The sequence below is a fragment of the Marmota monax genome, unplaced genomic scaffold (assembly GCF_021218885.2).
Source record: "Marmota monax isolate L192 unplaced genomic scaffold, Marmota_monax_Labrador192_F-V1.1 WCK01_AAM20220418_F8-fsc00110, whole genome shotgun sequence".
NCBI lineage: Eukaryota > Metazoa > Chordata > Mammalia > Rodentia > Sciuridae > Marmota > Marmota monax.
In genome coordinates, this window is record NW_026694633.1 from 2,276,806 (window position 1) to 2,304,243 (window position 27,438).

The 27,438-nt window shown below is 37.1% G+C and overlaps 1 protein-coding gene across 12 annotated transcripts in view; it reads left to right on the top strand.

The window, feature by feature from the left end:
* LOC124078218 (multiple epidermal growth factor-like domains protein 6) overlaps positions 1-27,438 on the top strand; it is a 623,764-nt gene that overhangs the window by 522,148 nt on the left and 74,178 nt on the right. For all 12 annotated transcript variants that reach the window (XM_058572254.1, XM_058572255.1, XM_058572251.1 and 9 more), the window contains 7 exons: positions 3,281-3,403; positions 5,071-5,193; positions 5,791-5,982; positions 11,839-11,967; positions 13,348-13,476; positions 16,970-17,104; positions 20,661-20,792. In XM_058572254.1, the coding sequence (XP_058428237.1) occupies positions 3,281-3,403; positions 5,071-5,193; positions 5,791-5,982; positions 11,839-11,967; positions 13,348-13,476; positions 16,970-17,104; positions 20,661-20,792 (963 nt within the window). The remainder of the gene's footprint in view (positions 1-3,280; positions 3,404-5,070; positions 5,194-5,790; positions 5,983-11,838; positions 11,968-13,347; positions 13,477-16,969; positions 17,105-20,660; positions 20,793-27,438) is intronic.

Consider the following 27,438-nt stretch of genomic DNA (forward strand, 5'->3'; position numbering starts at 1 on the left):
GGACACTTTCAAGCCCCTAAACAGTGATTTGCCATCACTTGTCAAGATACTGTATCTGTTTCTCTTCTTTTTTGATGCTCTTTTTAAAATTATAATGTAAATGATAAAAAAAAATCTTTGGTCCACTTCATGCTATTCACTAGGGTGAGAGACAATCTGAAGTATAAATAAACAAGTAAAATTCTATGATTTAAGAACTGCAGGTTTTATTTTATTTTTTTTAAATCTTGGTTGATTGATGGGAGAGGATGAATCTCAAGATATTTTGCAGTAATCTGGTTTCATAAATTATTTAAGAAAAACACTGACATTACTTATATTTCTTGATCCAACCTTGCCTTTTACATTGCTGTCTGAGTCGATAGTGGTTACCTTATGGAAATCAACTGTTTTCCTTGTCTCTTTTTGTATAATGAAAAAAAAATCTTGTTTTTTTTTCCTACCATGCAATGTTCATATTTATGGAAAATTAATGACTATCTGACTTCCTTCCTTCCCTCCTTCCTTCCTTACTTCCTTCTTTCCTCCATTCTTCCTTTCTTCCTCCCTTCCTTCTTTCCATCTGTATTCCTTATTTGAGTACTAGATAAGGGAAACTGAAATTTTACTAAATCTTGTCTTTGCAAATTATAATTGATGTCTTTCTTTATTCTTTGAAAAGTACAATTCAGTAAAGTTCTTATTTACAGTTAGAAAAAAACAGCATCTGCCAGGGTCAAAATGCAGAAAATTGCATATTTATGAGATTTCAGCAGTCAACATGATAGTGTTACATTCTTTATGGTATTTCAAATTTATTTCATTTTCCAATGATAAAAAATACTTATTTATAAAGACAAATATTCACTTAGTGTAAAAGGCAGTGATTCATTTGGAGTGCATATATACATACTTTGCTTATTTGCCTGGGAACAGATTAAAGTCATGGATGCTTTGTAAAAACATTTATGCATGAAGGAAATGAAAGAATTTTTAGCTTATTTTAGTATCAAGTATTTTTTTTTAAATTGTGAATGTACAAAGAAATGTGAAAATAATTCAGCCAATATGCAAATGGTCAACCAGTCTTGCCAGAATAGGAAAACTTATCAGTGCTACAACCTAGATAGAGTTGTAACACAATTTGAAAGACTACTATTTATAACATGCAAGCATCCAACCAGCAACAAACTTAATAAATTTAACAATTATCCAGTTATTAGAAAATATGTTTTTAATTCTAACTTACTGAGCTTTAACAAGTAACTGTAAATTAGATAAAGAAGATGATGCTTTTCAGAAGTCAGACCTGAAATGTTTAATTATTTTGCCTGGCTACAATTGGTGCTGTACTTTTAATTAGGGCTAAATTTTTCTGTACGGGTAACTGGTGCAGTATGTGTCCATAGTGAGACAATATCTGATAACATTGTCCAATTTAGATAAAATATGATCATCATAAGGGAGGAAAATTAAAAGGAAAAATGAGTCAGTGAAGATATCAGCAAATGTAATCTGAAAAGAAATCAAGAAATTTAGAAAACCAGGGATGTAAAGCTGAAGTACCAGGGCAGTCTAAGAAAGGTTTGTGGTAGAGGAAGAATGGGGCTACAGATGAATTTAGAATTGAAAAATGGTATATATGAAAGAATCTAGAAATAGCTCCTGAGGAATGATAATGGAATAAGAATCCAAAATGAATCATAAAATAACAGTCAGAACAAGGGGATTATTTTCCAATTATAAGAGGCAATTAAGCATCTTGCTATTTGAGACCTGTATGTTTGGAGGCTCTGGTGGTAGCTAAGAAGTCTTCTTTAAAAATCTGGAAATTAAAAAATAAATAAATAAAATAAAATAAAGGGTAATATTTTAGATGAAATAAAACAATTATATTTTTGAACTTTTTTTAATCCTCCAAGTTCATACTATTTTGTCTAAAAGGCAGAAGTTTTAATAAATGAAATTGAGTAAATTATACTGTTCTGTTGTGTGCACATACAAATATGTAACAATGAATCCCACTGTTATGTACAATTACAATGCACCAATAAAAACTCATCTAAAGTGAAAGTGCTTATCATATTTTACAGGAGAAAGCATGTTTTGTCTCCAAATGACCTTCATTTAGATATTTTATGTTGACCCCTCACCTTGATTGACTGATTGCATTTTCTTTCCTTTCTGTCTCTTGTCTTCATTTCCTTGCGTTGTTCAGTACCTTTTCCCAGGTTAATTGAGACACTGACCCTTTTTTATCTGTGGCTGCTCATGTAGTTATGGAGCAATGGGATTTTGTAAACTCAGCAGTGACAGACCACCCAACTTAACAGAGAGAGCTGAATTGAACCAAGGGCTTAAAGCCAAACACCTTGACCACACAATTCCCAGGAGCCCAGCTTAAGGAAAGCAGAAGCAGGTGTTTGTTGCTCCTCTTTGGTCATTATATTAAAAAGGAGCACTTCAAAGGCAAAAGAGATTACTCTTTGGCTGAGGGGTTCAGTTTGACATCTTCTGGTATGTTTCTATTTTCCCCAGGGCAATTGTGTTTTAGGAAGAAACATTCAGGCTTCTGGAATTCTAGAATAATTTTACTGCAGGAGATTTAAAGATCATCATTTAGAAAATTGCTCATTGGGCTGGGCATGACAAGGCAACAATGTCATAGTTGTAACAAAAAAAACCCAGACTTCACTCATCCTAGTCAAGCATCACCTAAATGTTCAAACAAATGTTCTGAACTATTCTATGTGTTAAAACACAATATGTTAAATAAACATTCTGTCCTCTCTCAGGAGTATATTACCACTTCTCTTCCCAGTTGTGTGAGAAAGGAACTTTTGCTGGAGAGCACTTTGAGATCTGAAGTTCTAGAAGAACAAGCACATTGTGGAGTTTAAGATAGTCTCCTTTCTGTAGCTGTCAAATGCTACTAAATGGAATTCTTTGTCTCATCTTTTTCAAGCTGTTTTTTGATTCTTCAGGTTTATTCATTCGAATTGCTGTTTGAATTAGAAAAAAATAGCAGAGATTTCTTCTCTTGTTCTTATAAATGCATTTCAAGATTATTTACATTGTTCTAAAATAAATAACAGGCATAGAAGAAACATGCTAGAAACCTAAGCCAGAAGTAGGTCTTATTATCTTTGTGTTACAGTTTCTTCGGTGTTTGTACTATATGACCTGAGAAAGAGAAAACAGTAGCAACACTGTTTTAATTTGGAAACGAGGCTTCTCAGAGCTTCCTTAGGTTTGCTAAACTCCTATCTCTGCAATAACAGGAGTGTCCTTTTCCCTGCAGATCTCGATGAGTGTGAGAACGGAGAGGCCTGCTGTGCCCAGCTCTGCACCAACTATTTAGGAGGCTACGAATGCCATTGTCAGGAAGGCTTTCAGATCAGTCTGGACGGTTGTGGATGTGATGGTAAATTTCTGAGATCTAACATGCAATAATGGATGTGATGGGGCCATCAGTGAAGGACGACTCTACCTCTACTCTAAGGTAGAGCGCTGAGACACTAAAAAGAGATTGGATTTCTATGTGGTTCTACCACTATGGTGTTGGCTTAGGCAGCTCCAACTTCTGTGAACCTCAGATTCTCATCTTTAAAATGAAGGCAGTATTAGGATTACTGAAGTAAATTTTTAAAAGTAATAAATGAAAGTACAATGGTTGGCATACAGAAATCACTCAGCTAAAAGTAGCTATTGTTATCATCATATTCATTAGTGCATGATACCCTTCACTCCATCTCACACACATACACATATACATGCATATACACACATAAGCAATTAAGAGATTCTGGAAGGTTACAGCCCAGTGCCATAGGAATCATCCACAGCAAACTTGACTGAAAGTCATTTTAACCAATGACAAGAGTATCAATAGAAAAGCAATTATCAGTTCATGATAATTCTGTACCAGAATCCCTTGTATATATCTGATATTAATGTATAGCTGATGTATGTTTTAAGATAAATCATCTTACAATTTTCTAACTTAATTTCCAGGTGATTTCTAGCTTATGTTTTCTTGTCTGTTTTTTGATATAGGAGCATTTGACTATAGTGAGTAGAATCAGTTAACTTTATTCAATTAAAATTAGGTCACATAAGTCATTGCTTGATTTTCTTTAAAAAGTTACCTTTAATGTATAATCTTTAAGTTTTCATTTTTAATCACTATTACTCCAAACTATATTTTTCTTGAAACCAAAGCAAAGATCAGAATGTTGATCTTTACGCAAATAACTGGTCAAATACATGGCTTCGATGTCTCAGAGAAAATAATGTTTCTTTTCTTAAAGAAACAATTACCTGAATTCTGTTGAGATCTTTTTTTTCCATATAGATAGCAAGCCCCCCCACCCCCGCAGCCTTGCAGTATAGATAACAGCAAAACCCACACAACTCTGAAGTCTATATATACTACACATACTAGAGTATATTACCATTTACCACACTGTAGCCAATTAACAGAGCCAACAAAAAATTTTGAATTTTATGTACCATCTGCTCTTCAGCAGAGTGAGCCAAGAAATGATTGTATGGCATGAATGTACATACTTGCATACACGTATCCAAATGGAAAATCTATCTGTAATCTCAGGCAAAGCCTAGAAATACAGCTTCATTGGTGAATTTTTAGTATCTTGTACACATTGACCAAAGTCTGGACTCAGATTGGTCATAAACCACTAAGTCATATGAGGTCAGAGACTAGAGTTCTTTAATCTCTAAAATTCTCTACAATCCTTGTGCACATATATGCACAGAGTTAAGTGTTCTATCCGATATTTGAATTCAAGAGTGAATGAACATCCTCCAAAATGGTGCAGAGCCTAAAATCATGGAATTTAAGTTTTATGTTCTTTATCTAACTCTCATAATCAAGGTCTCAGAAAGACCTTACTTATATAGATAAGCTATGGTAAGCTTGGAAATAAGCAAAGAAAAAAAGAATTGGCGGGGTACAGTGGAGAAAGAATTGGGGGGCTATGCCTGCTTTCTAGATGGCAGTGTGCTGTTATTGGCTAATGAAGGCCACAAAAACAACACAAAAAGCAGATGTTGTTTACATCCTCCTAGATGTGGATGAGTGTCTGGATGTCAGCATAGTCTGTGACCAACTATGTATCAATTCTGTGGGAACCTACGACTGCACCTGTGCTGAAGGCTATAGAATTGGAAGTGACAGGAAAACTTGCATCTGTGAGTCACTAAAGAATTTTCTTTTGTCTTTTCTAAACTGCCTCTACCCTCACCTTGCTTTCAAGAGCAACAAAAACCACACATTCCTCAACTCAGTGTCTTCCCCTTTCTATCTTCATAATCTGAGATCTCCCTCCCTCCCTCCTTCTTCCCTACCCCTTCTTTCCTTCCTGCTTCCTGTTTGTGTTTCTTTCCCCCTTCCTTCCTTCCTTCCTCCCTCCCTCCTTTCCTTCCTTCCTTCCTTCCTTCCTTCCTTCCTTCCTTCCTTCCTCCCTTCCTTCCTCCCTCCCTTCATCTCTCCCTCCCTCCCTTCCTTCTCTACCTCCTTTTTCCTCTCTACCTCTCCCTCTTGCTCTCTTCCTCTCCCTGTCCCTCTCTCTCTCTCTTCCCCTTTTGTTCTCTCTCCCTCACTTTCAACTCCCAGTAGCTTCCCCTTCCTTTACAATAGACATTTGAACTAGCAATCTCAAAGTGCTTTGCCTGTTGGTGACCTCCCCTGGGCTGCTTGGTTCAAATCCTCACTGCTCTGTCCACACTTGATCAGTGTTTCCCTTTCCAATCCACATGTGAAACCCAGCATTTCCTCTATGGTCTTAGCTTTAGATGATGACGAGCTGGAGGGTGAAGAAGAGGAATTAGAAATTGTGAGGTTTCCAGGACTTCAACTCCAGAGCCCACCTCAGCTGGGTCATTATGTTGCTACGGCCCTGGTTGCCTCTAATGAAGATGAGGAAGATGAGGGAGAAGAGGAAGAGGATTTCCAGGAATTAACTGCTTTGCACAAAGTTGGTGAGTAAAATAATTGACCTCAATAAACTGGCCTCTCCTTATTTTTAGGTAGCTCACATATATTCCGTTGAGGCAGTATCATTATCAATATTTAATGCCATCAAATGTTTTAACATGAAGGTTGCAAAAAAGGTTTGGAGCAAGATCACTTCTTTACAGCTTCTATCAAATTTACCACCTTTTGCCTTTCTTCCTCCTGCACAATAAAGGGGCACTGTATAAGTATTTGCAAAAATCAGGATGCAGGGTGAAGAGGTGCCCTTGCTATGTTATACAGAGAAAAAGAACTGGAAAAATCTTTAAATTTGCATAAAAGGGGGAAAGAACCAGGATTTTAAATTCTTATAATTATTATAAATTTTATTAGAAGTCATTTTATATAATTAAAATCTACCTTGAAGAGCCTTAAAATATAGCTGCTTTTCTAGATTTTAAAATAGAGAACCAGTTGTTTAATATGCCCAAGTAGACTAAGAAAATATCTTCAAAATGTGAGCAGTTTTTCTCCCATATCCAAGCAACAGAGCTCAAGCATTAAATCATTTCTGATCAAAATAAATTAGCACAACCTCTATCAAAACTAACTGTGCACAGCCAGTCAAAAACTGGGTTTTTTTCCCTTTCTTTGTTAAACAGAGCTACTCATTTTGCTCTACTTCTGTTTGTTGTTTTTTAACAATATAAAAGCTTGATGACTGCTATATAAGGCATTAAGTAAAAGAACAGAAATATTTTATGTTATGGAAAAATCATCATAATAATATCATTAAAGGCTTCTGCATGAAAAGAGGAATATTTTAATGTTTGTTAACGAAGCTTCTTTGGCTACTCAAATCAGAATGGAAGTAATTCAGGGCAACAGGCAGTCAGAACTTGATTAACTTGAGTAAGTTTTGTAAAGAAGGGAAACAGACACATCTCTTGCTGTGTCCCACTCCTCCATCTTTTTTCCAATATATGGACTGTGCCTGGAAATCCAAAAGACAGCTGCTAAGAGGATAAGGAGCAAGGCACAGCTCTCAGCAGTACAGTGATGATAAGGGAGAAAAAGTTGTAGCTCAGGGTCTGCCAAAGTAGAGAGGCCTTGTTGGAAATGGCAACTTTTTGAATCATTTTATCTGAAAGACCTCACCCTTAAAAAAAATTTAAAAAAAAAAACTTAAAAGGAATGGACCTTAAAGGAATGAAAGTCTATCCATACTTATTCAAATTGAAGTAATCTCCCTCAAGTACAGAATGGAGAAATAAATTCATTTGGTATATTTTTGGAATGGAATATACACATAATGTAAATGAATCTTACGAACATTATATTAATGAAAGAAGCTTCATACCAAAGAGCACATACTGCATAATCCCATTATATAACCTTCAGAAATAAGAGAAGATAATCTCTGGTGTTAGAAATCAGGATTGTGCTTAATTTGTGAGGTTAATGACACACTCATCAAGTCACCTTTGAGATTTTAGGTAGCTGGTAATATCCATTATCTTGACCTGAGTGACATGCATATAAGTTGTTTACATTATTAAAAAAATTTCTTGAAGTATACACTTGGGATCTGTCTACTTTTTGCATATGTACTAATTTTTGATAAAAAATTATTTCTAAAAATTCCATGCACATAAAACCTGGAAAGAAAACTACTAAACTACCTAGGATATTTGTTATTATTGTATTCTGGAATTAAGAGTGATTTCTTTTTTTATTTTTTCTAAAGACTCTAGACATTCTCTAGGGAACGTATTCTAATATAATTGTGGGAAAAAAATAAAATGAGTTCTATTTTAAAGCTATCTCTTTGTTGTGGTCTTTTCCTGGGACTCTTTAGAATGTATGCTGTCAAGAATCCTTGGGGCTGGGGATGTGGCTCAAGCAGTAGCGTGCTCGCCTGGCATGCGTGCGGCCTGGGTTCGACCCTCAGCACCACATACAAAGATGTTGTGTCCGCCCAAAACTAAAAAAAAATAAATAAATATTAAAAATTCTCTCTCTCTCTCTCTCTAAAAAAAAGAATCCTGGTTTTCTTTCAGTAAAGAAGGATTTCCTCTCCATTTCGTATTATAGACAGGAACCAACTAAGATAGTATCAGGTTGCAGTCATTTAGGTCACACCTTGGGACAGCCTTGCATCCTGAGCCCTGAGGACTGCATGAACAGAGACATGCCTGGAGGGAAGGACCCAGGGCTCCTGCCCTTCTTTGCAATGAAATTAAGTAGTAGCCTGAAAAATGGTACAGGCCACTAGCTACTGGGGACAAGTTCTCTCTTTTTTTGGTACCACAGATTTAATCCAGGGGTGCTTAATCAGGCCTTTTATATATTTTACTTAGAGACAGAGTCTCACCGAGTTGCTCAGAGCCTCACTAAGTTGCTGGGGCTGGCTTTGAACTCTCCATCCTCCTCCCTCAGCCTCCTGAGCTGCTGGGATTACAGGCATGCACCACTGAGCCCAGCTTTTTTTATCTTTAAGTCGTGCTCCCTAAAATGTTGAAATAAAATAAAGAATTGATGTGGGTGAGAAACCAAGTCATTTGCTATGCATACAGAAGGCCTATGAATGCTGAGGGTTTAAACAGAACTTGTGAGCACAAGAGGAGATTTTGTGTTTCCTGGGAAAGCAGATGATTTGTCTCTTTTTTCTCCATAAAATGTAAAAGTTAATAAAGGATCCTAATATTTTAGACTTCTAAAATCCCTCCATTTAAATAAGTCATCAGATTGTGGCAAACTATTCCCAATGAGGGGAGGTGGGAGGAAAGGAAAGGATTTGTGGTACAAAGTGCAAACTAAATGAAATTGCTTGACTTCTTGCTGCCTGTTTTTTGTTTCTGTGTTCTTTTTTCTTTTCTTTTTCTCTATTTTTATATATGCTAACAGAGCCATTTACATTGGTTTAATTGTGTTTAACAAGTTTCTTATGAGAAAATAACAAAGATTTGGGGTTGGTATCACTGGAAAATCTTTTTCTCTTCATATTTTAAAGGAAAATATGCTTTCTGGAGTTAAAACTACCCTGTGATAAAATAAAGTATATTGACTGTCTTTGTTTTCTTTTTAAAAATCTAGCATACACATCATTTCCTGGAAGGGTTTGTCTTAATCTTTGTGATTGGCATGGAAGATGGTATAAGCAGATTTTCTTCTGAACCTCCTGCACACACACACAAAAAAGAGCACAAATATTTTTTTTCTATTACCTGATATAGATGCAAAACATGAGCCATGGCACAGTGAAGTGGTGTAGCCAAGATTACTCGTTAGGATTTTGGGCATCTTTCTCAGGCAGCCTCTGATCATGTTTCTCTGCTGCTCTGAAGCTTTAATTAAGAGGGCCCTGTTGACTGTAGAAAGGTGTGCAGTGCTTCTTGTTCAGACACTGGTAACCATCTAAAATCAGGCTCCCATAAATCCCTTTTGTTTTTACCCTAGGCACGACTCTTTGCCCAGCCTATTATTTCCAGCAAACTAAAACACCTGCTACTTGCTTCCCTGGACTTTGCAGCTTTGTGCCTTTTGTCAAACGGCCTTCTTTGATGGTCCATGCTGCCTATGGCATGAAGTCCTAGATGGTGGCCCCAGTCTTAACACAACTATTTATCTTTCCAGTGGATTAAACTCACTGTCTACATTGGTTTAAACTCACTTACTAGGCTGTGGACTCGTTGTCCAGGTCCTATTCCTGTAAATTTGTTGTGAGTTGCTCCATATCGTGAGCGCCCACTACTTCAGTGAACAAATGACAAAAACAAATTTTTAAAAAATTGATATTGGGACACCCAGCTATACAGCTATGTTGAACTGTAATTGGACATGCTCAATTATATAAAATTGGAATTAAGAAAATGTTTTTTGCATGATTTTTAAGAAGTGAGCACTTACCTTATATCGTAAGCTGTGTTAATAAATATGCATCTTCGGAACACTTGATCCCTAACATGGTAGCATGATAAATAAAACAGAATTTCCGTGCCAAATACATCAAAATAAAACATTTCCAAAATAAATTGAATATAGAAATATTACAATTAAGCTGGCTGATTAAAATAAAGATAGGATGGCCCCTTTGGCTTTGGAAACCTTGAGCATCTTCTGTATACTCATGAGGTCCTAAAAAGGGGAGTCTACTTATGAAAGAAACCTATGACTTATTAGCATTTTATCTTCATCCTCTTTCATCATTCTTGAAAAAATGAAAACAAAACCATCCAAATCCATCTATCAGTAATGAAAAAAAAAAAAGATTCACTAATTCATTAATAATAAGAGGGTTTGGGGATATTAAAAATTCCTATAAATTATAATAAATAGAGTTGATCAATCAATCATTACCCATATTTTTTTAAGATTATCAGCTTTGAAAACACAGCAAGGGAAACAAAAAAAAAAAGCATTCATCAGGGATCTAGAAAGTAGGCTTTCCCATAGATTAGATCTTCTGACCCAATATCTTTATTGTTCTATTATGAAAATATCTATTTTGGCTTCTCAGGAATTTCTCTAAGTAATTATAATGAAACATTTTTAAAACTATCACATATTTAATTTTAATAGCATATTTTTAGAACCCTGTTCCTTCTGAAGAAATTTCATGCTGAAAGCATTTATTATTGTGAGATTACTTTGTGGTTAGGGAAGAAAAGAATCATTTCATATGGCAGATGAATGGACTAGATGGAAGGGAAGGTTTATGATGTCTTCCAAATCATCCAGCTATGGTTAGGGACACATCTTCCAATTCTTTTCTCCAGATCTTTGTTCTATTGGGTGCTAATGAAATATTTGGCAAATCCTTGTATTTTATGATATAATATTCTGCTTCATGGGGCAGTGCCAGATAATAGCGTAGGTTTGCCTGTATTGATGACTTGCTATAATCCAGACGCTGTGGAACCTACTGAGAATTCTTCAGCTTCATTTCACAGGTGTATTTTTTTAAACTGTCCCTTCTATAGTTGGTGTGAGAATTCAGACACTTATTACATACAGATTAATAATGTAGAACTCAATGAATTGTTCATTTCTAGTCTCTGTGTCTTCTCTTCCTTTGTTTTCCTCTCTTCTTTTTTTTTTTTTTTATCCTTGCCCTTTTATGGTAGATTGTGGCTTGAAAGCAAAGAAAAGTTGAATAAGAAGCTGAGTTCCACATTGGCATCTGGAATAGTGGGGGAGGGGTGGATGGAGGAAATAATTAAATGTAGTTTTGTAATATTTAACCTATTATGGTAAAATTTCAATTAAAATGATTGCTAAAATTACCTCAACAACTGTATTTACTCAAGTTCAAATAAAACCAGACATTTTTCTCAAAGTATTTTTTTATTCAAATATTAAACACTTTCCTCCAAAATCAACAAACCAGACAAAACTATTGTTTGCTTAACTTCATCAATCTTTGACTATGCCAAGTACCTTGGGACCCTCAAGAGAACCTTAGCTGCATTCATTTCTGGTTAAAAACTAAATGACACTTTTTAATGTGTTTTCTTTCCATTTTTCAAAATAGAAGATATGTTTGTTTCTCATTAAGGTTAGTTGGAGTGGTTCAGCAAAGGTGTCTGGGCAGCTCTGGAAATGGAGAGCTAGAGTTTAAGGAAAGAGGTAAATTTCACATTTGAACCTTGTTAGCATTTCTTTCACTCATCATTATTTTAACTAGCTGCATCAGTAATTCCCCCAGGAATGATTATGCCATATGAACTAGGAATATGCTGGAGATTTTTTCCTGGGTCTGCAAACTAGTGAGATTGTAATTACTTGGTATCTATCATAATAGATGAACTTTTTCTTCCCCTCCATTTGTAATGCAAGAGGTATGTTACACCCCTTGTTTGTCTTTCTATTTTTTTTCACAGCTTGTGCCCCAGGGACAAATGGGAAAGAGTGTGACAGCATCTGCAAGTGTCAGAATGGAGGCACCTGTGATCTTCTGACTGGACAGTGCCAGTGCCCCCCAGGGGTTCATGGGAAGACTTGTGAAGATGGTAGGAATGTCTGTGCCAGTCTTGAGGTTTCTAATGGAAATAAACTGAGTCAAAGTTTCATCTGCATTTTTCAAGACAGCCTTTACTGATGAAGTCAAAGGCTGTGTCTATACATACAAGATGCAATGGCTTTGACTGATGCCGTGTGTAACGGAACAACATAATTGATAATTAAATCGCCAACTGTGATCTAAGCAGGATGAATCTTGAGACACAGAAAGCATTTTTTTTCCTGCTGAGCAAAAAGTTGAGTTTGTGTCCATATGTGTGTGTGTGTGTGTGTGTGTGTGTTTTATACTATAATATAACACACTATGTTTTGGATGTAGAACCTGGGAAGACTTGATTTGCTTTACATAGTGAAAGAAAGAGCAATGTGATTTCCAAGGCAAACAGGGAGGGAGAGAGATGAAAGTCAGGGAAAGAAAGGAGAGGAGGGAGAGAGGAAAGGAGAAATGGATACAAATCTCACAAAATGCCAATGAGTGCTGTGTACGGATTTTTCATGGAAACCAGTGAAAAGGCCACATTTCCTACATGGGTTGATGAAGCACAAAAATAAAGACACTGCTTGTACAGACACAAGAGCTGAAGGCAGAGAGTCAGCGAGGATGTACGTCTCCAGGGATTGCCAGAAATCATGGGGAGTTTATTAGATTCTCACAGACCACAGAACTGGGAAGACGGAAACCAAATTTACTTCACTTTCAGAGGTACAGGAAGGCTTCTGCTGGCATTCCACTTGCATATCCCTGTGAGCCATGTTTGTTTGTCTATTTTAAAAATATATTAAGTGGTTGCAAAGAACTGTGCCTGGTACTATATGATATGATAACAAAAAGGGAAAAGGAAAGTTCCTGGTCCCTCCATGTGGAGCCTGTAGTCTTGTCCAAGACAAACATAGATATTATAAATTTATTAATGCATGGCTGGAAGTGAGACCATGAGGACAGGCTGACTGTGTATGATGGAAGAGACTTCTGGAGAAGTAATACTTAAGCACAAGTCTGCAGAATGAATGGAGGAGACAAGAGAAGAGCAAGGGGGTAGCTTTCTAGACCAAGCCAGGAAGATGTGCAATGCACTGCAGAACCCCAAGAAGGAGGAGCAAAGGCAGTTGAGGAGATAGTAGTGCAACTTGAGCTCCCCCAGCACAGGGCTTGCAGTGCTGAGTCGGGTTTCGAACCTGTAGCAGTGGCAAGTCGCCGCAGGGTTTTAAGCAGAGAATGCAGCATCATGTCCGTGATTTTCAAAATCTCTCTCTAGCCTCAGTCCAGCCAGCTTGGAAATGTCTTTAGTGTCTCAATTTCATACAGCAACAGCTCTAGCAGGGTTTGCATATGGGTTAATGTTTTCTTTGTTTGTCCTTTCACCCTCCAGGATGCCCAAAAGGGTTCTTTGGGAAAAACTGCAGAAGAAAATGTAACTGTGCCAACAACGGCCATTGCCACAGGATGTTTGGTTCCTGTATGTGTGAGGCAGGGCGCTATGGGAAATTTTGTCATCTGAGTAAGTCACAAACGCCAGTTGCTTTCTATGCGAAGCATGGTGGCTCAAAATGTATGGGGAATATATCAGACAAAGAGGAGTAAAAACATAGTGTGTGTGTGTGTGTGTGTGTGTGTGTTTGTATGATTGTGTTCTAGCTTTTATTGAATTTCTTTATAGAATCTAGATAAATGAAAATATTTGTGATCTTAACTTTTATTCTAATTAATATTTCCCTAAATTATTTTTAATTTTTTACATTTTTTGTAGTTAATATTTCTCTCAAGTATTGAGAAAGGATAGTTAATAATTTAGTTAAGAGGACATGTGACACTTTAAGGAGTTTAATATCAAGGGCCAAGAATGAGTCTCTTTCTGGGTTCTAGCCCCAAACATTTATTCCCTCAAGTTTCTAAAACAAGCTCTTCATTTTCCATCCTCCCTATTGATCACATTTTTCAAAAGGTGCAAGAAAACACAAGCACTAAAATATATATCTAGATAGGGGCCCCCTCAGGGTCTTTTAGAGTTTCTCCCAGCAGGATAACTCTGGATGTTCACCAGCCCGCCCTAGAGCTGTGTTCAGGAATCCCTGGGCTGGAGTGATCTCAGCTCCACTCCTCCACCTATTCCATTTCCCTCCTCTTTCTCTTGAAGGACCCACTTCTCCAGAAATTTCTTCTGACTGAATGTCAGTGTCTCAGTCTGTTTGGACTGTTATAACAGAATAGTGTAAACCAGAAAGCTTGCATACAACAGAAATGTACTTAGTACTGGAGGTTGGGCAGTCCCACCACAAAGCACTGTGGATTCCAGGTCTCCATCTCCTGAAGGCTGCTTTCTGGTTCATGGTCAATGCAATTTGCTGTGTCCTCATACGGCAGGAAAAGAAAATTGGCTTGTGGGCCTCTTCTATAAGAGAAGGAATCCCACTCATGAGGGGATTCCTCATTCTGTAAGAGCAGGAATCCCCCACTCATAACTCACCTTCAAGACCCCACTCCCACCCACCATCCCTGTGGGTAGGTTTCAACGTATGAATTTTAGGAGGATACAGACATACATACCATTGCACATGACAGTATCATTACCACCTCTTAATAACAGACAGCTTTTAGAGTTTTATAGTCTATCTTAAGTTCAATATCCATGAGTCTTATCTATTTATAAAAGGTATGTACCTGGAAAATAGAGTCAGTGGTGAATACTCCAATATGAAAGCCAATGGAGGGATCATAGGAAACTCAACTTGGATCATGAGGAATGGTTAATCTTAAATAAGCAACATATAAGAGACAGGGGTAAAGCATGGGTAAATGTGAGCAATGGTGATGTTGTGTTCCAGAATATCATATATCTCATGCCCAGTGAAGACAGGCCTAGAAACAAAGATAGTCTATTTCTATTATTGTTTCTGAAATGTAGCAAGATATGTAACCCCATATTTAGTAATAGGGTTTTTTAATACTTGGGAATTGCTTAACCACCGAACCACATCCTCAGCTTTTTTTTTTTTTTTTTTTTTTTTTTGTATTTTGAGACAGGGTCTCACTAAGTTGATTAGGGCGTCAATAAGTTCTGAATCTGGCTTTGAATTTGAAATCCTCCTGCCTCAGTCTCCTGAGCTGCTAGGATTACAGGCATGTACCATTGTGCTTGGCTAGTAATAGCTTCTGAATATTTGACAAGATAATATCAGATGTTTGGGCACAAAAATTAATCATAAAACATCTGAGTGAAAAACTTTCAGAGCTAATTTGTCAAAAACATCTAAAATTGAAGTTTTAGTTTTAAATATCAACCTAGCATATTTTTATTCCTTTTCATGCTATCAGGTTTGTTGTTACTGGTGGTGGTTAGCATTTTGAATGTGACCATCTTCAAGTTGGTTGAAGTCCAATTTCAAGGTTTTAGCAGGGTTATGATCCCTCTGAAGAGGCTAGGGAAGGATCTAGACCTCCCAGCTTCTAGTAGATCCTCGTCCTGCAGCAGCATAACCCAGTCTTCATATGCTCTTCTCCCCATGTGCATGTCTCTGTGGACAGATTTCTCCATTTATAAATATACTAGTCACCTTGAATTAAAGGCCATCTTATTCTAGTATGACCTTATCATAACTTCACCAATTACATCTGCAATTTCCAAATAAGGTCACATTCTAAGATCCAGAGAATTAGGACTTCAACATATGAATTTTTGGAAGATACATTTTAATATATAACAAACCCTGAATAGGCACTTGGTTGCCAATACAGGTTACTTCTACTTTCTCTTTTTTTTCCAAACGTATTGCTACAATTATATGTTCTTAATATACCCAAATGTCAAATTTATGCATTCCACTGTGCCTGAGTTGTCCCCGGAGCCACAAATCTATATGCTGAATCAGGTGGAGTAATACATGAAAGTCAATCTAGGGTGAGTATTCTGAGATGACAAAAAGAGACTTATATCAGGGCAGACTGAAGTCTGAGAAACCCTGGGGCTTGGAGGGACTGAGAAAGAATTACAGACTTGAACGTCATAGAAAATGTGACAGGGGAATCATGAACAATTTTGAGAACAAACTTCTGTTAATAATTTTGTTTTGCCTCAGTAGTAACTGAGTGTCCCTGGCAAGTGGCACTAGGATCATCCTAGGTGGTACCTTTATAACCACTGCTTTGAATGATCTCTACTTGTCCCTCTCCATCTACCACAAAGTGGAGTGGTGTGTTTTATTTTCTGCAAGCAACTTTCTGTAGCAAAGCCCATAAAGACACACGAAACAATTACCTTGAGCCTGGAGGGCACTTGAAAGGATCTCTCATTTGATAAGTCCCTTGAACATCTGTAATAGGGAAGAAACGATGTCAGAGAAACATTTTGGAAAGGGAAATGAATTATTCTAGTAACTCCTCAGAAAGGGAACAAGTATGTTTTCTTAAATGCAAAAATGAGACTTTTTTCAATTGGGATTCCAATGCTGACGACCATCCCTAAAGCTCAATGGCAAGGGGAAGATAATATGACATGAGGGCAGGCACCATTTGCCAAAGATGTGGTCAAGATTACGCTAATGTCACTGTGAAAGCTCTGTGCTATCTGCATGATGTAAATTTTTTTCCGATTACCATATAATAAAGGGGAGTGAAAACAATGGCAAGCCTTCACATAAATGCTTGTCCATCATCTCCATGCTTCGGCAGGATGGCTATGGGTCCTGGCAGCAGCAGCAGTCTTTGGAGAATATTAACTATGGGCACCAGTGGAGCACATTGAGAAGCAATTTCTCTCCTGGAAGCACCAAAGCCTTTTAAGTAGTTTAGGCTTCACTGTTCATGTCCAGTTGCCAAAAAGCAAATGAATTGTCTGATTTGAAAGACATTTGTTTCCTTATATTATTTTGGCAGTCAGGATGATCCCCTGTTTTCCTCATAATCAGGCCCCACAGAACGACATGCCTGTGCACTAACAATTTAAAATAAACAAAGCGTGGTTTTCAGGTGACCGTTTTGCTTCAATCTGCTCGCAGACTGTCCCAAGGGGGCCTACGGAGCTGGCTGCTCTTTGGAATGTCAGTGTGTGGAGGAGAACACCCTGGAATGCAGTGCCAAAAATGGTAGTTGCACCTGCAAATCTGGTTACCAAGGCAACAGATGCCAGAAAGGTACAATCTGATGATAGATTTTTCTTTCTTCTCTAATAATAATGCTCAGCCTTTGTTCAGCATCATATGATCATTAATTAGTTAATCCACCAGTGTCCTCAGGTGGTGTGGTATGCTTTATTAATCCCCTATTTGCAGGTGAGGAAACTGAGACACAGGGCAATAAAGTTATTTAACCTTATCTTCTCAGATTCTGTTATAAGCAATCCCCTTACTGACTTGATAAGGGAGGAAACATCACATTATATAGTATCTTGTCCAGAAAAAAAGATGAGAGCTCCTTGTGTCCACTTCTTTGAACTGAACTAACCAACCAAGAACACTGCTGGCTTCCTGAATTAAAGAGTTATTCTCTCTATATCTAAAAATGGGTCACTCAAACAAACAAAATGCAAAGATACTTAATTGTGGAAAATTTAAAATGGCTATCAGTATTGTCCTTTCTCAAATTTTTAGATGTTACATAACTTTTAAATTTAAACTACAAATAGAAAGGTTTGTGTATAGCATAATTTCAATTATAAGTAATATATTCATGTGTGTGTATGTGTGTGTGTGTGTGTTTGCATGAAAATTTGGAAGACAGGGTCCCAAGATGTCAGCGATTTTGTTTCTGGCTTGTGGACTCACACACGCAATGCTCCTCCTCAGTTTTTCAGGGCATTTTTTTATGTGTTTTCAAAGCCTCATGTCACCTTTGCACCGAATTTTATCAGTCCCACCCTACCTAACATTGCAACCTGCAAGTTTCCCTGAACATTTTTCTTTCTCTCTCATGCTTATCATATTCTAATAGACCACATATTCTAATTATATATTGTCTAATATATATTGCCTGTCCTTCCCTGCTAAAATCTGAACCCCATGTGGGAAGAGTATGTGCAATTTTATGCCAGTATCCCTAATCTCCTAGAACAGTCCTGACATAAGAGACGTTTCCCATTAAATGATTTCTTAAATTAATACATAAATATGCATAGTTATTTTTTATCTTTTATTCATTTTTCTTATATGGTGGATAAAGCCCTAGTTACTATTTTATTCAGAGGAAATTATCACAGCATTTTTTCTCTTTCATACAAAATACTGACCATACCACAAATACAATTATCATAACTAATGACAAGTTGTGATACTTTTTGCCTTTGCAGGACCCAAAAGGCAATGTTGCTTAAAATTGGGAGAAGATAATGGGTTTGAAAGGAAACCATCATGTACCAAGTTCACTTACAAAGGGAAGCACTGAGATTGACAGTTGTTCTTGACCCTCTTGTATCCTCAACTGCTCCTTATACTGCAATCTTCAGAGAGTCTAAAAGGCTTTTCTGGAGCTGAATGAGAAGGGGAGTGTGACTTTATTCTGGGTTATTCTGTGCCTGTGGAACTGAAGCATGTGAGCAGTAATGTCCATCTGAATTTTGTGGAGAGTGAACTCTTTAGATAGCTGGATTGTGAGTTTCTAGGTAATGGGGAAAGGAACCTGGGGATATCACATATCACATGAACATGTTTAAAATGGTATAAGTGGGTCTTGTGTCACTCTCTAAATCTCTTGCCTCAACTGATTTTTAAACCCAGACTTGGCCCCTTCTTTCTTTCCCCACTGGAGAAGTCATGCCCTGGAAGCTAATGCCCAAGGAGATAATACCATATCCACACACCTGGGTAAATTTAATTTATTCTGATAACATTTTCTTAAAGCAGCTGCTGAATATGCTTTATTGGAAAATGCTTCTGAGATTCCCACTGTGAAAGAAAATGAGTTGAAAGTATATGTAAATCAGCAAAATAGAGAGGTCACCATAATCTCTGGAAAACATATTATTTTTCAATCAGATAACTTTGTCCAATTCTGATATTTTTGTCTAACCACAAAATGAAATTATGAATCAGACTGGAGCGGGTGAATGGGCTTGCCATGATTGACAGCTGAAATCAAGGCAAAAAGAGCTCTTTAAGAGTTGTACATGATGAAAATCAGGCCTGTTGTTTTTCTTTTTCCTTTTTAAAAGAGTGAAGTAGCCCAAGTGCTCCTAGAGCCAGACAGATCCTTAAAAATCTTAACTCCAGACCTGTGTCTAGATTGCAGATGAATAGTTAATTAAAGACTTCAAATTGTTTCAATGGCACTAATGAACAGTATTCTCCACAATCAACACCGGTCCTTATTTAGCTTATCAGCAGTGACTTCTAAGAACAGAGGAGCTGGTTTCTTCAACTAACCTGTGAAATACCCAAAAAAGAAATACCAAAAAAAGAAAAGAAAGGAAAAAGGTTCTTTTTTAAAAGCAGCCAATGTCTTTGGCTTGTATGTTCATTAGTTTATAGCCTGGGATATTTTGGACCCCAGCTACCTGTAGAGGACCCTCTGGGCCAGCAATTCCCTTAAGTCCATTTAAGGTGGTCCATAACAACCTTCATGTCATAATAAGAATGACAGATTATTGTTAAAGTAGTTCCACATTAGATGAACTTTGAAATTTGAACTCTCATGGGTCTCTAAGGGCAGATTAATTGACTCTGAAGGTCCTGAGTACTTAATATAGCTGGGAAAGCTGACTGCAGTGGCTGATGGCTCCAGTTTCAGAAGCCAGATGGTCTGGGTTCAAATCCTGCCTTTGCTACTTTCTAGCTTGGTAAAGGAGTAGGTCACTTAATCTCTCATGTAAAAATAAAATAAAATGATCATGGGGAAATTTTTGTGGAAATATAAGCTAATTTACATAAAGTGCTTGGTGCAGAGTAAGCGATCAACAGATCAGGTACTAACATCCCAGAAAATAATTCACTCTGCCCAGTTCAGAAGATACTTCATGATTCGATTTCAATTGCTGTGACTTTCTATAATTACCATATGTTTTGGAAAATTTCACCATTTTCCCCTGTGTTAAAAGAATGCTTCCCACTAGGTTTCTAATTCCAGTGATTTTGATGGTAGAGCATATGCTGAGACCTCTGAGTCTCAGTGTTGATACAGCTTCAACTGTCCTTTTCTAGTTCAAAGGACATTCAACAAAGAAGCACACAATTTCTCTTTAGTGCATCGTATACTTTCATAAAATCCACAATTTGCAAACCTCTGGTGTGATTATTCTGACTTAGGGAAAAAAAAAAGCAAAGACTGGGAGCAAAGGATTGAGGCAAGCATTTGGGGGCAATTTCCTGAGCACCATGCCTCCTTTACAAATTACATCTCATTTTCATGTTTTGTTCTGTGCAACTGCCTCCAAAGATATATATCAAAATTGCTTCCATTGTTACTGTCTGAAAAACTACATTTTCAGCAAAAAGCCAACCACTGTATCTGTGTTTCCAAAGTGACAAGATAGAGCATCATGTTGATTTCTTCAGGGAATATTTTTGGAAGTGCTATAAATCCTCAGAGGCTACTAGAATGTTTCTTTCTTTGCAGCTCAGACACACGCACGCGTGCGCACACATAAGCACACAGACACACATGCACACATTTGCCAACTCACTTAGGCAACAGTAGAAATCTGGGACCATCTTGAGCTTTATTGCAAGTCTGAGCTCCTTTCTTTCTCTATTTTACAAGCCTGCCCTGATGGCCTCTGGGGACCAGAATGCAGGTTCTCCTGTGGACCCTGTGAAAATGGAGGTCAGTGTGACAAAGAAACTGGAAACTGTACCTGTGCTCCTGGTTACATGGGAAAATCCTGCACAATGTGTAAGTAATAAACCTAGAAAGGAGACCCAACAGAGTCAATAAAATTGTTGGCTTTATAAATGCTTTTCTTATTGACTGCTATACAAGGTGTTGCTGTTAGATAGCTGTTCCAGCTATCATTGTACAACAACCCACCCCAATACTTTGTGGCTTAAAACAATAATTTATCATTTCTCTTGATCCTGTGGGTTGATGAGATGGCTCTCACTGCTAGTCGCTCATGCATCACTCGTGTGGCTATTTCAGGAAGTTGATCAGCTGGGAACAATTGGGCTTCTCAACTCTGCATAGCATTTCTATGAGGTTCCATTGGACTTCCTCCTCACACAGCAGTGTCAGGACAACACTCCAAGAAGGAGCATACAGAAAGCGTGAGAGCAGAAGCTACAGATGTCTCAAAGTGTAGCCACAGAAGCCACACATTATTATTTCCACCGCATTCCACTGTTTAAAGCAAATCATGAGGCAAGCCAGAGTTAGGGGGAGGAGAAAGAGGTTCTAACTCCTGATGCAGAGGAGTAGCAAAATTTCATTGCCAAAGACTTGCAAACTGGGAGAGAAGGTTGCAGTCATTCGGGGAACCAATCTCCCAGAGTATAGTAGTTAATGTTATACTGAAATGCATTTTAAGAAATTCTAGACTAGGATTATCATTCTTTGCAGAATGGGAGCAGATTATAAACTGCTAAAAAGTGATTAACTAAATTGAACCTGTTTAAAAGAGTCGGATAGAACTACTATCCTGCCATACCCTCTTCTGATTGTGATTCTTACCTACACCTAAGCTAACCCCCACTGCCTTATCTTCTCTGCCCCATCCGCAGTGAAACAGAGTAGCTGGAGAAAAGCTGTGGACTGGATGATAATGATGGCGTTTTCCACATTACTATTGCAACTTTGTCTAATAAAGATTAGCAAAACTCTATTGTTTGTGATTAGCTATCATTTGGTAAAGTGTGGGCTGTATCTGAATGAGTTCTGAGTGCTTAGGACTTTCTATAAATAAACAATTAAAACCAGAAATATAAACTGTAAATATAAAATATAGTACAGGAGAGTATTTAGCACAGAGCTAATCATCTGATCATTTGAGGAAATACATTACTACCCCTAAGGATAACCCTCAAGCAGAAGTGACAGGACAGGTCTTTGCCTGACAGTTTTTCTGTATATATCTAGACAGTTTTTATTTCAGCACCATCATTCTGGCACTGTTGACAATCATCTCAAATAGTCTAGAAGTTTACCAGAGCAGCAGTTGACTATCCCTAACCTACTTGTTTGCTTAAAAAAAAAAAAGATTTAAAGGTAAGAATTTACATATTCAAAAAGTAGTTTCTTGCTCTTTCCACAGCACAGTGACATTTTCTCTTGTCTAACTCAACATTAATGGAGTTATTATTAAGCAGATAGTAATAAAATTTACATTGTTTCAATTGTCAGGTGATATAAATAGATTATTTAAAAACAAGGAAAAGATAAACTGCTCATTCTCTCAAATATTAATTTTAATAGTCGTGCTGTGTTATAATGCTTCCATCCTAGTATTTCAAACCCCAAGAGAATATTTTATGATAGTCCTGAGAAATTTGTGGTGAAAAGCAATGGTTATTTAAATTGTATTGGCAAGCTGATTATGATACATGTACTGAATTGACTAGACAAAAAGTGCCCTAACTCCTGGTCCAGTTCAGTTTTAGTGAGACATGCTATTATCTGATTTTAATCACAGAAACACAAACACGTATTATATAATCACCGTAATAAGTTATTTAGGAAAATGAGTGAAACTGAATGATAGAACTCATAAAAAATGCTTCACACATACTTCACAAAGACTATGTATGGCATTTTTTAAAAGGCTTGTATTTGAAGAAAAACATACAACATATCTCTAAATACCCTGGTATGGTGCTCACAGAATTTTAAAACCTACTTACTCTGCATAATGAACTGTAAAAACACAGGCGATACAAAGTAATATTTTTTATAGACAGGAGAGACCAAAAAGCTATTTCTTAAGTTATTGGCTTTGTAAAAATTCCATTGTTTGGAAGTTATAAATACACATACTTGAGAAATTTTTTCTTTTAAAAAAATATTTTATTTTACTGGTAGGAAACCCTCTAGATTATGTCTTATGCTGGTTAATGTTTTATGCAAATGTGTGGGTTTTGTGGGGTTTTTTTCTTCTTCCTGCATGGTGTGTGAGGCACAGGGAGGTGGATGGCTTCCCAGGCCCTCACACCTTGGGAAAATGCCACCTCTGGGAAGGGCACTGTAGCTTTCTATCAGGCCTTTTATCGAATATTCAGAGAAGTGGTCCTAGCTTTTTCTTTATCCTGACGTTATTTCTCATAGCAAAAGTACAAAATGGAAACAGCTTAAATATCCATCCAAGGGGAGAATGATCAAACCATTATATAATACATCTGTGGACTATTCTTAGGCGGTTAGGATTCGTGTTTTTTGATAAATGCTTATTGTCAGGAGAATTGACGTTAAATGCTGTATATAGAGAATGATCCAAATTTATGAGAACACGAACCCATGGAAAATTGTAGTAGAAAGGACAGCTGTTGTTAACAGTGGCTGTGGGTGAGTATTTTTCTCCTTTATACGTTTCTGTCTTTTCCATATCTACTGCCTTACAATTTTTCCTTGGAAAAGTTGTTAATGTAAAAAGTAGTAAGGTAGTGAATACCAGTGCCCAATTTTTGTCGTTACTTAAAGTAGCCTTTGAGAATCTTCACTGTTCCCATGACAGTGAATACCAGTCTCACTGAACTTGCTCTTTTAATTGAAGTTCAATTTTCTCTGTTTTGTTGTGAATGTTGAACACAGTCCATCAATACTACCAAAACTTAAAAAAAAAAAAAAAAAACCTTAGTAGTATGTCCCTGAACATTTGTTTCCTTTGCCTTTCTTCAGAAATTCGATTTTCTATCTATTAGTCATTTTGCTAATATATCTCTGATTTTTGTCATGTTTTTCATAAACCTTTATAAAATAGGCCTCTGAACTACTAAAGTGGAGTGACAGAGAATAGGGAAAAGATATAAGGAGGGAGATTCTAATAACAAATACAACCATGTTTCCAACACCACTAAATGAAACTTCATGGAAATCATATTGAACACAGGTCTAAGTTCCCAGTGGAAAGCTGGTAAATATTTAACAACTGGCCGTCTGAAATATAAAAAACCTGGGTTGCAGCGTTCACCTATTTCCATGGCGTAATACTCCCACCGTGGTCCTTTCAAGCAACCAATGTGATGTCAAATGGCTTACAAAATTCCTGAAAATTTAATGGTTGGTGTCCCAAGCTGGTAGTAATGGCTCCAACAAACCACTGGCTGACAAACATTGTGTTCTGAATACACAAAATGATTTCATGACCTTTACTTTCTCCTTCGATATTAAGAAATGATTGCTTTTCAGGTAGTGGTTTTACATTGCTCTTTCTAAACAGCTAACCAGTTTGACCTTTCTGGTTGAATTAACCAACAAATAGCTCCAACCAACAAAAAAATTGGCTATTTAGCCAGTCTAGTTTATTTTTAAGACAAAAATCAATTGTTTGAACCCATACAAGATTCAAAAAACTGACCAAAAAAATATTGAGCTGGAAACAGAGCCTTATTTATCCTTTTTTTCTAGAATTCATGTAAAATTCTGATCTAGAGGGATCGTTTGTTTCTTTTAACCACCTATAAGCTATTTTCAATTTCTACTACACCCACCACAAACCAGGGCTGGCGTTTTCTTTATGACACATTGTTATTAAAAAAAGAAGAAAGAAAGGACAGTTATCTAAAGTACAAGAAAAAGAAACTATTATATGTAAAATCAAGAAAAGAAGTAGATGAATAAAAAGAAAAACTTAAGAAGAACAATTAAAAGTCCTCAGTACCTCCAAAAACAAAGAAGTAAGATGAAACAAAAAGCCTCTCCTTCTCTGAAGCCATTGCAAATCTGATTTTTAAAGTTGCCGTAAAATAAATTGTATTTAAATAATACATCGCCCATCCTTTCCTGCAGTGAGATGCATTTCCCTTACCAATCTGGTTCTCAGCAGGCGGGCCAGCCTGATGAAGTATCAGCAAAATGTCAGCTCCCACAGAGAAGTGCGACAGAGGCGACACTGAAGCAGTGACAGGCCTTTCAAGAAGCTATTGTGCAAATTCGGTTTTGAAATAGGGATGTGGTTGAGGACGGATGGGTATGTCATTACCAAGGCGTTCATCTCCCCATCATCAGGAGGCAGAGAAGGGAGTCCTGGAGCAGCTGATGTGCAGACATTAAGTTGAGGGGTGGTAGAGCTGGTCTCGAGGAGATTTGTCTTTATATCTATATTTTTAAAAAGTTAATATTCAAATTAGCTTGCCTTTTTAACATATACACATTGAATGCAACCTAAGAGCAGTCTCACCCCTACTGGATGAGCATCCATCCTGTCTGTTAGATCATTAAGAACAAAGTTCATCTTGGCATTCCTTAATAACCCTCATTGACTTATACTATACACAAGAAGTGACAATACCATAATGTTAAAGGCTCATCATCAACCTGTCCCTCACCTCACATTGACCACTCTCACATAGAACCCACCTATTCAATCATAGGACCCACCACTGTGCTTCCAGAGATGACCCTCATACTTCAGCCCTGAATTCCCCCCAAGCACCATGTACATTTAAAATATAGTACCATAGTTCATTGTTCTTTACTAAATATCTTTTTTTCCATTATAATTGCTAGCTAAATTTCTTCAAGGATTTTTATTTTTTTAGTCCTATGCAAACAAACCAAACCATGAAATTTCTTTCTTCCATAACATCACTGATCATAGTGCCTGATAATTAGTTGTCTGTTTGTGCATGATGAAGGCTATCATTCATTTTTTTTATAATCTTCAGCTCTCTCTGTACATGAGATGCTTCATTTGATGGGCTTGATTCAATTAAGAACATCCTTAACAACTTAGTAAAGAAGGTTGGGCTTTAAGTTTCATAGAAATAACTCATCCCATACAAAGGAGACCTGAGAAACACCGAGATTACTGTACTTCTGGATATCACATGTCCTAGGTTGAATTATTAGACCTGTTAAGATGGTTAAAGGGGAGAGAGGAGAAGGAAGTTGTAGCTTATGCCCAGCACCACAACTCCACTGAATTCAACTTCCTTTCTTTAATTGCAGAAGCTTTTTCAATGTTTTAGAAGACTTACAATATCAGACAAGGGTGATGTTTGTTTTTGTTGTGTTTTGTTTTATACTGGGGATTGAACCCAGGGGCACTTTACCACAGAGCTACATCCTCAACCCGTTTTTATTTATTTATTTATTTATTTATTTAAGACAGGGTCCCATTAAGTTGCTGAGGCTGGCTTTGAACTTGCAATCCTCCCGTCTCAGCCTCCTGAGCCACTGGGATTGTAGGTGTGTACCACTGCACCCAGCTTGTGGTCAAGTTTTTATGATCCCTTAGCTTTTCTCTGAAGATTCTTGACTTATTTCCTTCTATACACACCTTCAGTGTATGCATTCTCTTCTTTAAAATAAAATAGCCATCTTAGACAAATGAATAAATGTCTCTGGCTCTTAGTGAAGAGAAAGGAAAGGAAAGTTTCAGTTAGGTAATAATATATATATATATATATATATATATATATATATATATATATATATATATATATATAGTTCAATGTGTAGTAAATAATAACAATATATGGTCAATAGAAACTCATGTAGCATAGTGATGATACATTACTCAAAGCTCTTGTTAACTGAGCTCCAACTCTGTTATCTATGGTGCTGGGTGTTTTCCATTAGATTTCTCACTTAATCCTCAGAACAGGCATCTGAATTTGGCATTCATCTACCCTCATTTTATGAATGAGGAATCCAAATCAAGGGAACATTAAGTGACTTTGCTGCAATAATATACTTAGTAATTCTGAACTAGAGAATCAAAGAAGCACATATGGACATGACACATTTGTGCAATGAAATAACATGTGATATTGTAGCTACCTGCTTGGGAATTTTAGAGGAAAAGAAAAATTTTCATGAAAATATTCCATAGAAAAACCAGAGTAGTCAAGAAGTTCAACAAATGTTTTTCTCTTTTGAACCCCACATATGTAGGCTGCCAAAAGTTGACACAGTCCAGAGCATTGTTGGAATGTCAAGGGCCAAGAGAGTGTTCTCAGTTTACTGAAGGAGAGAGGTCTTTTGTTTGTCTGTATGCAGCATGCCCAATCTATTTCTACAGCCAAAGTTGCTACTGTACCTCACTGGTAATGACACTTCTCAGAGGGACCATGATGCCAGCCAGTGTACCTGCCTGTCCAACTGGGCCCAGACTGATGACAGATGCTGTAAATCAGGAGCTGATCATAAATCCTGTTCTTCATCTAGCATAAATAACGACCTGAGGAATTTTCTCCACATTCTGCAGATGCTGAGTGGTCCCGATTCTCTTTGTTTTTATCTTAACTGTGTTTAAAATTCTCTTTGTGTGTTGGTAAATAGTGTTGGCTAGCTGCCTCCAGTAATCCATGATTACTCTTGCTTCTGGCTTCCAGAGTCCTGTGTTGAATATCTGGCAGAGTATAAAATAAGTTCTGAGTCATCCAGAAGT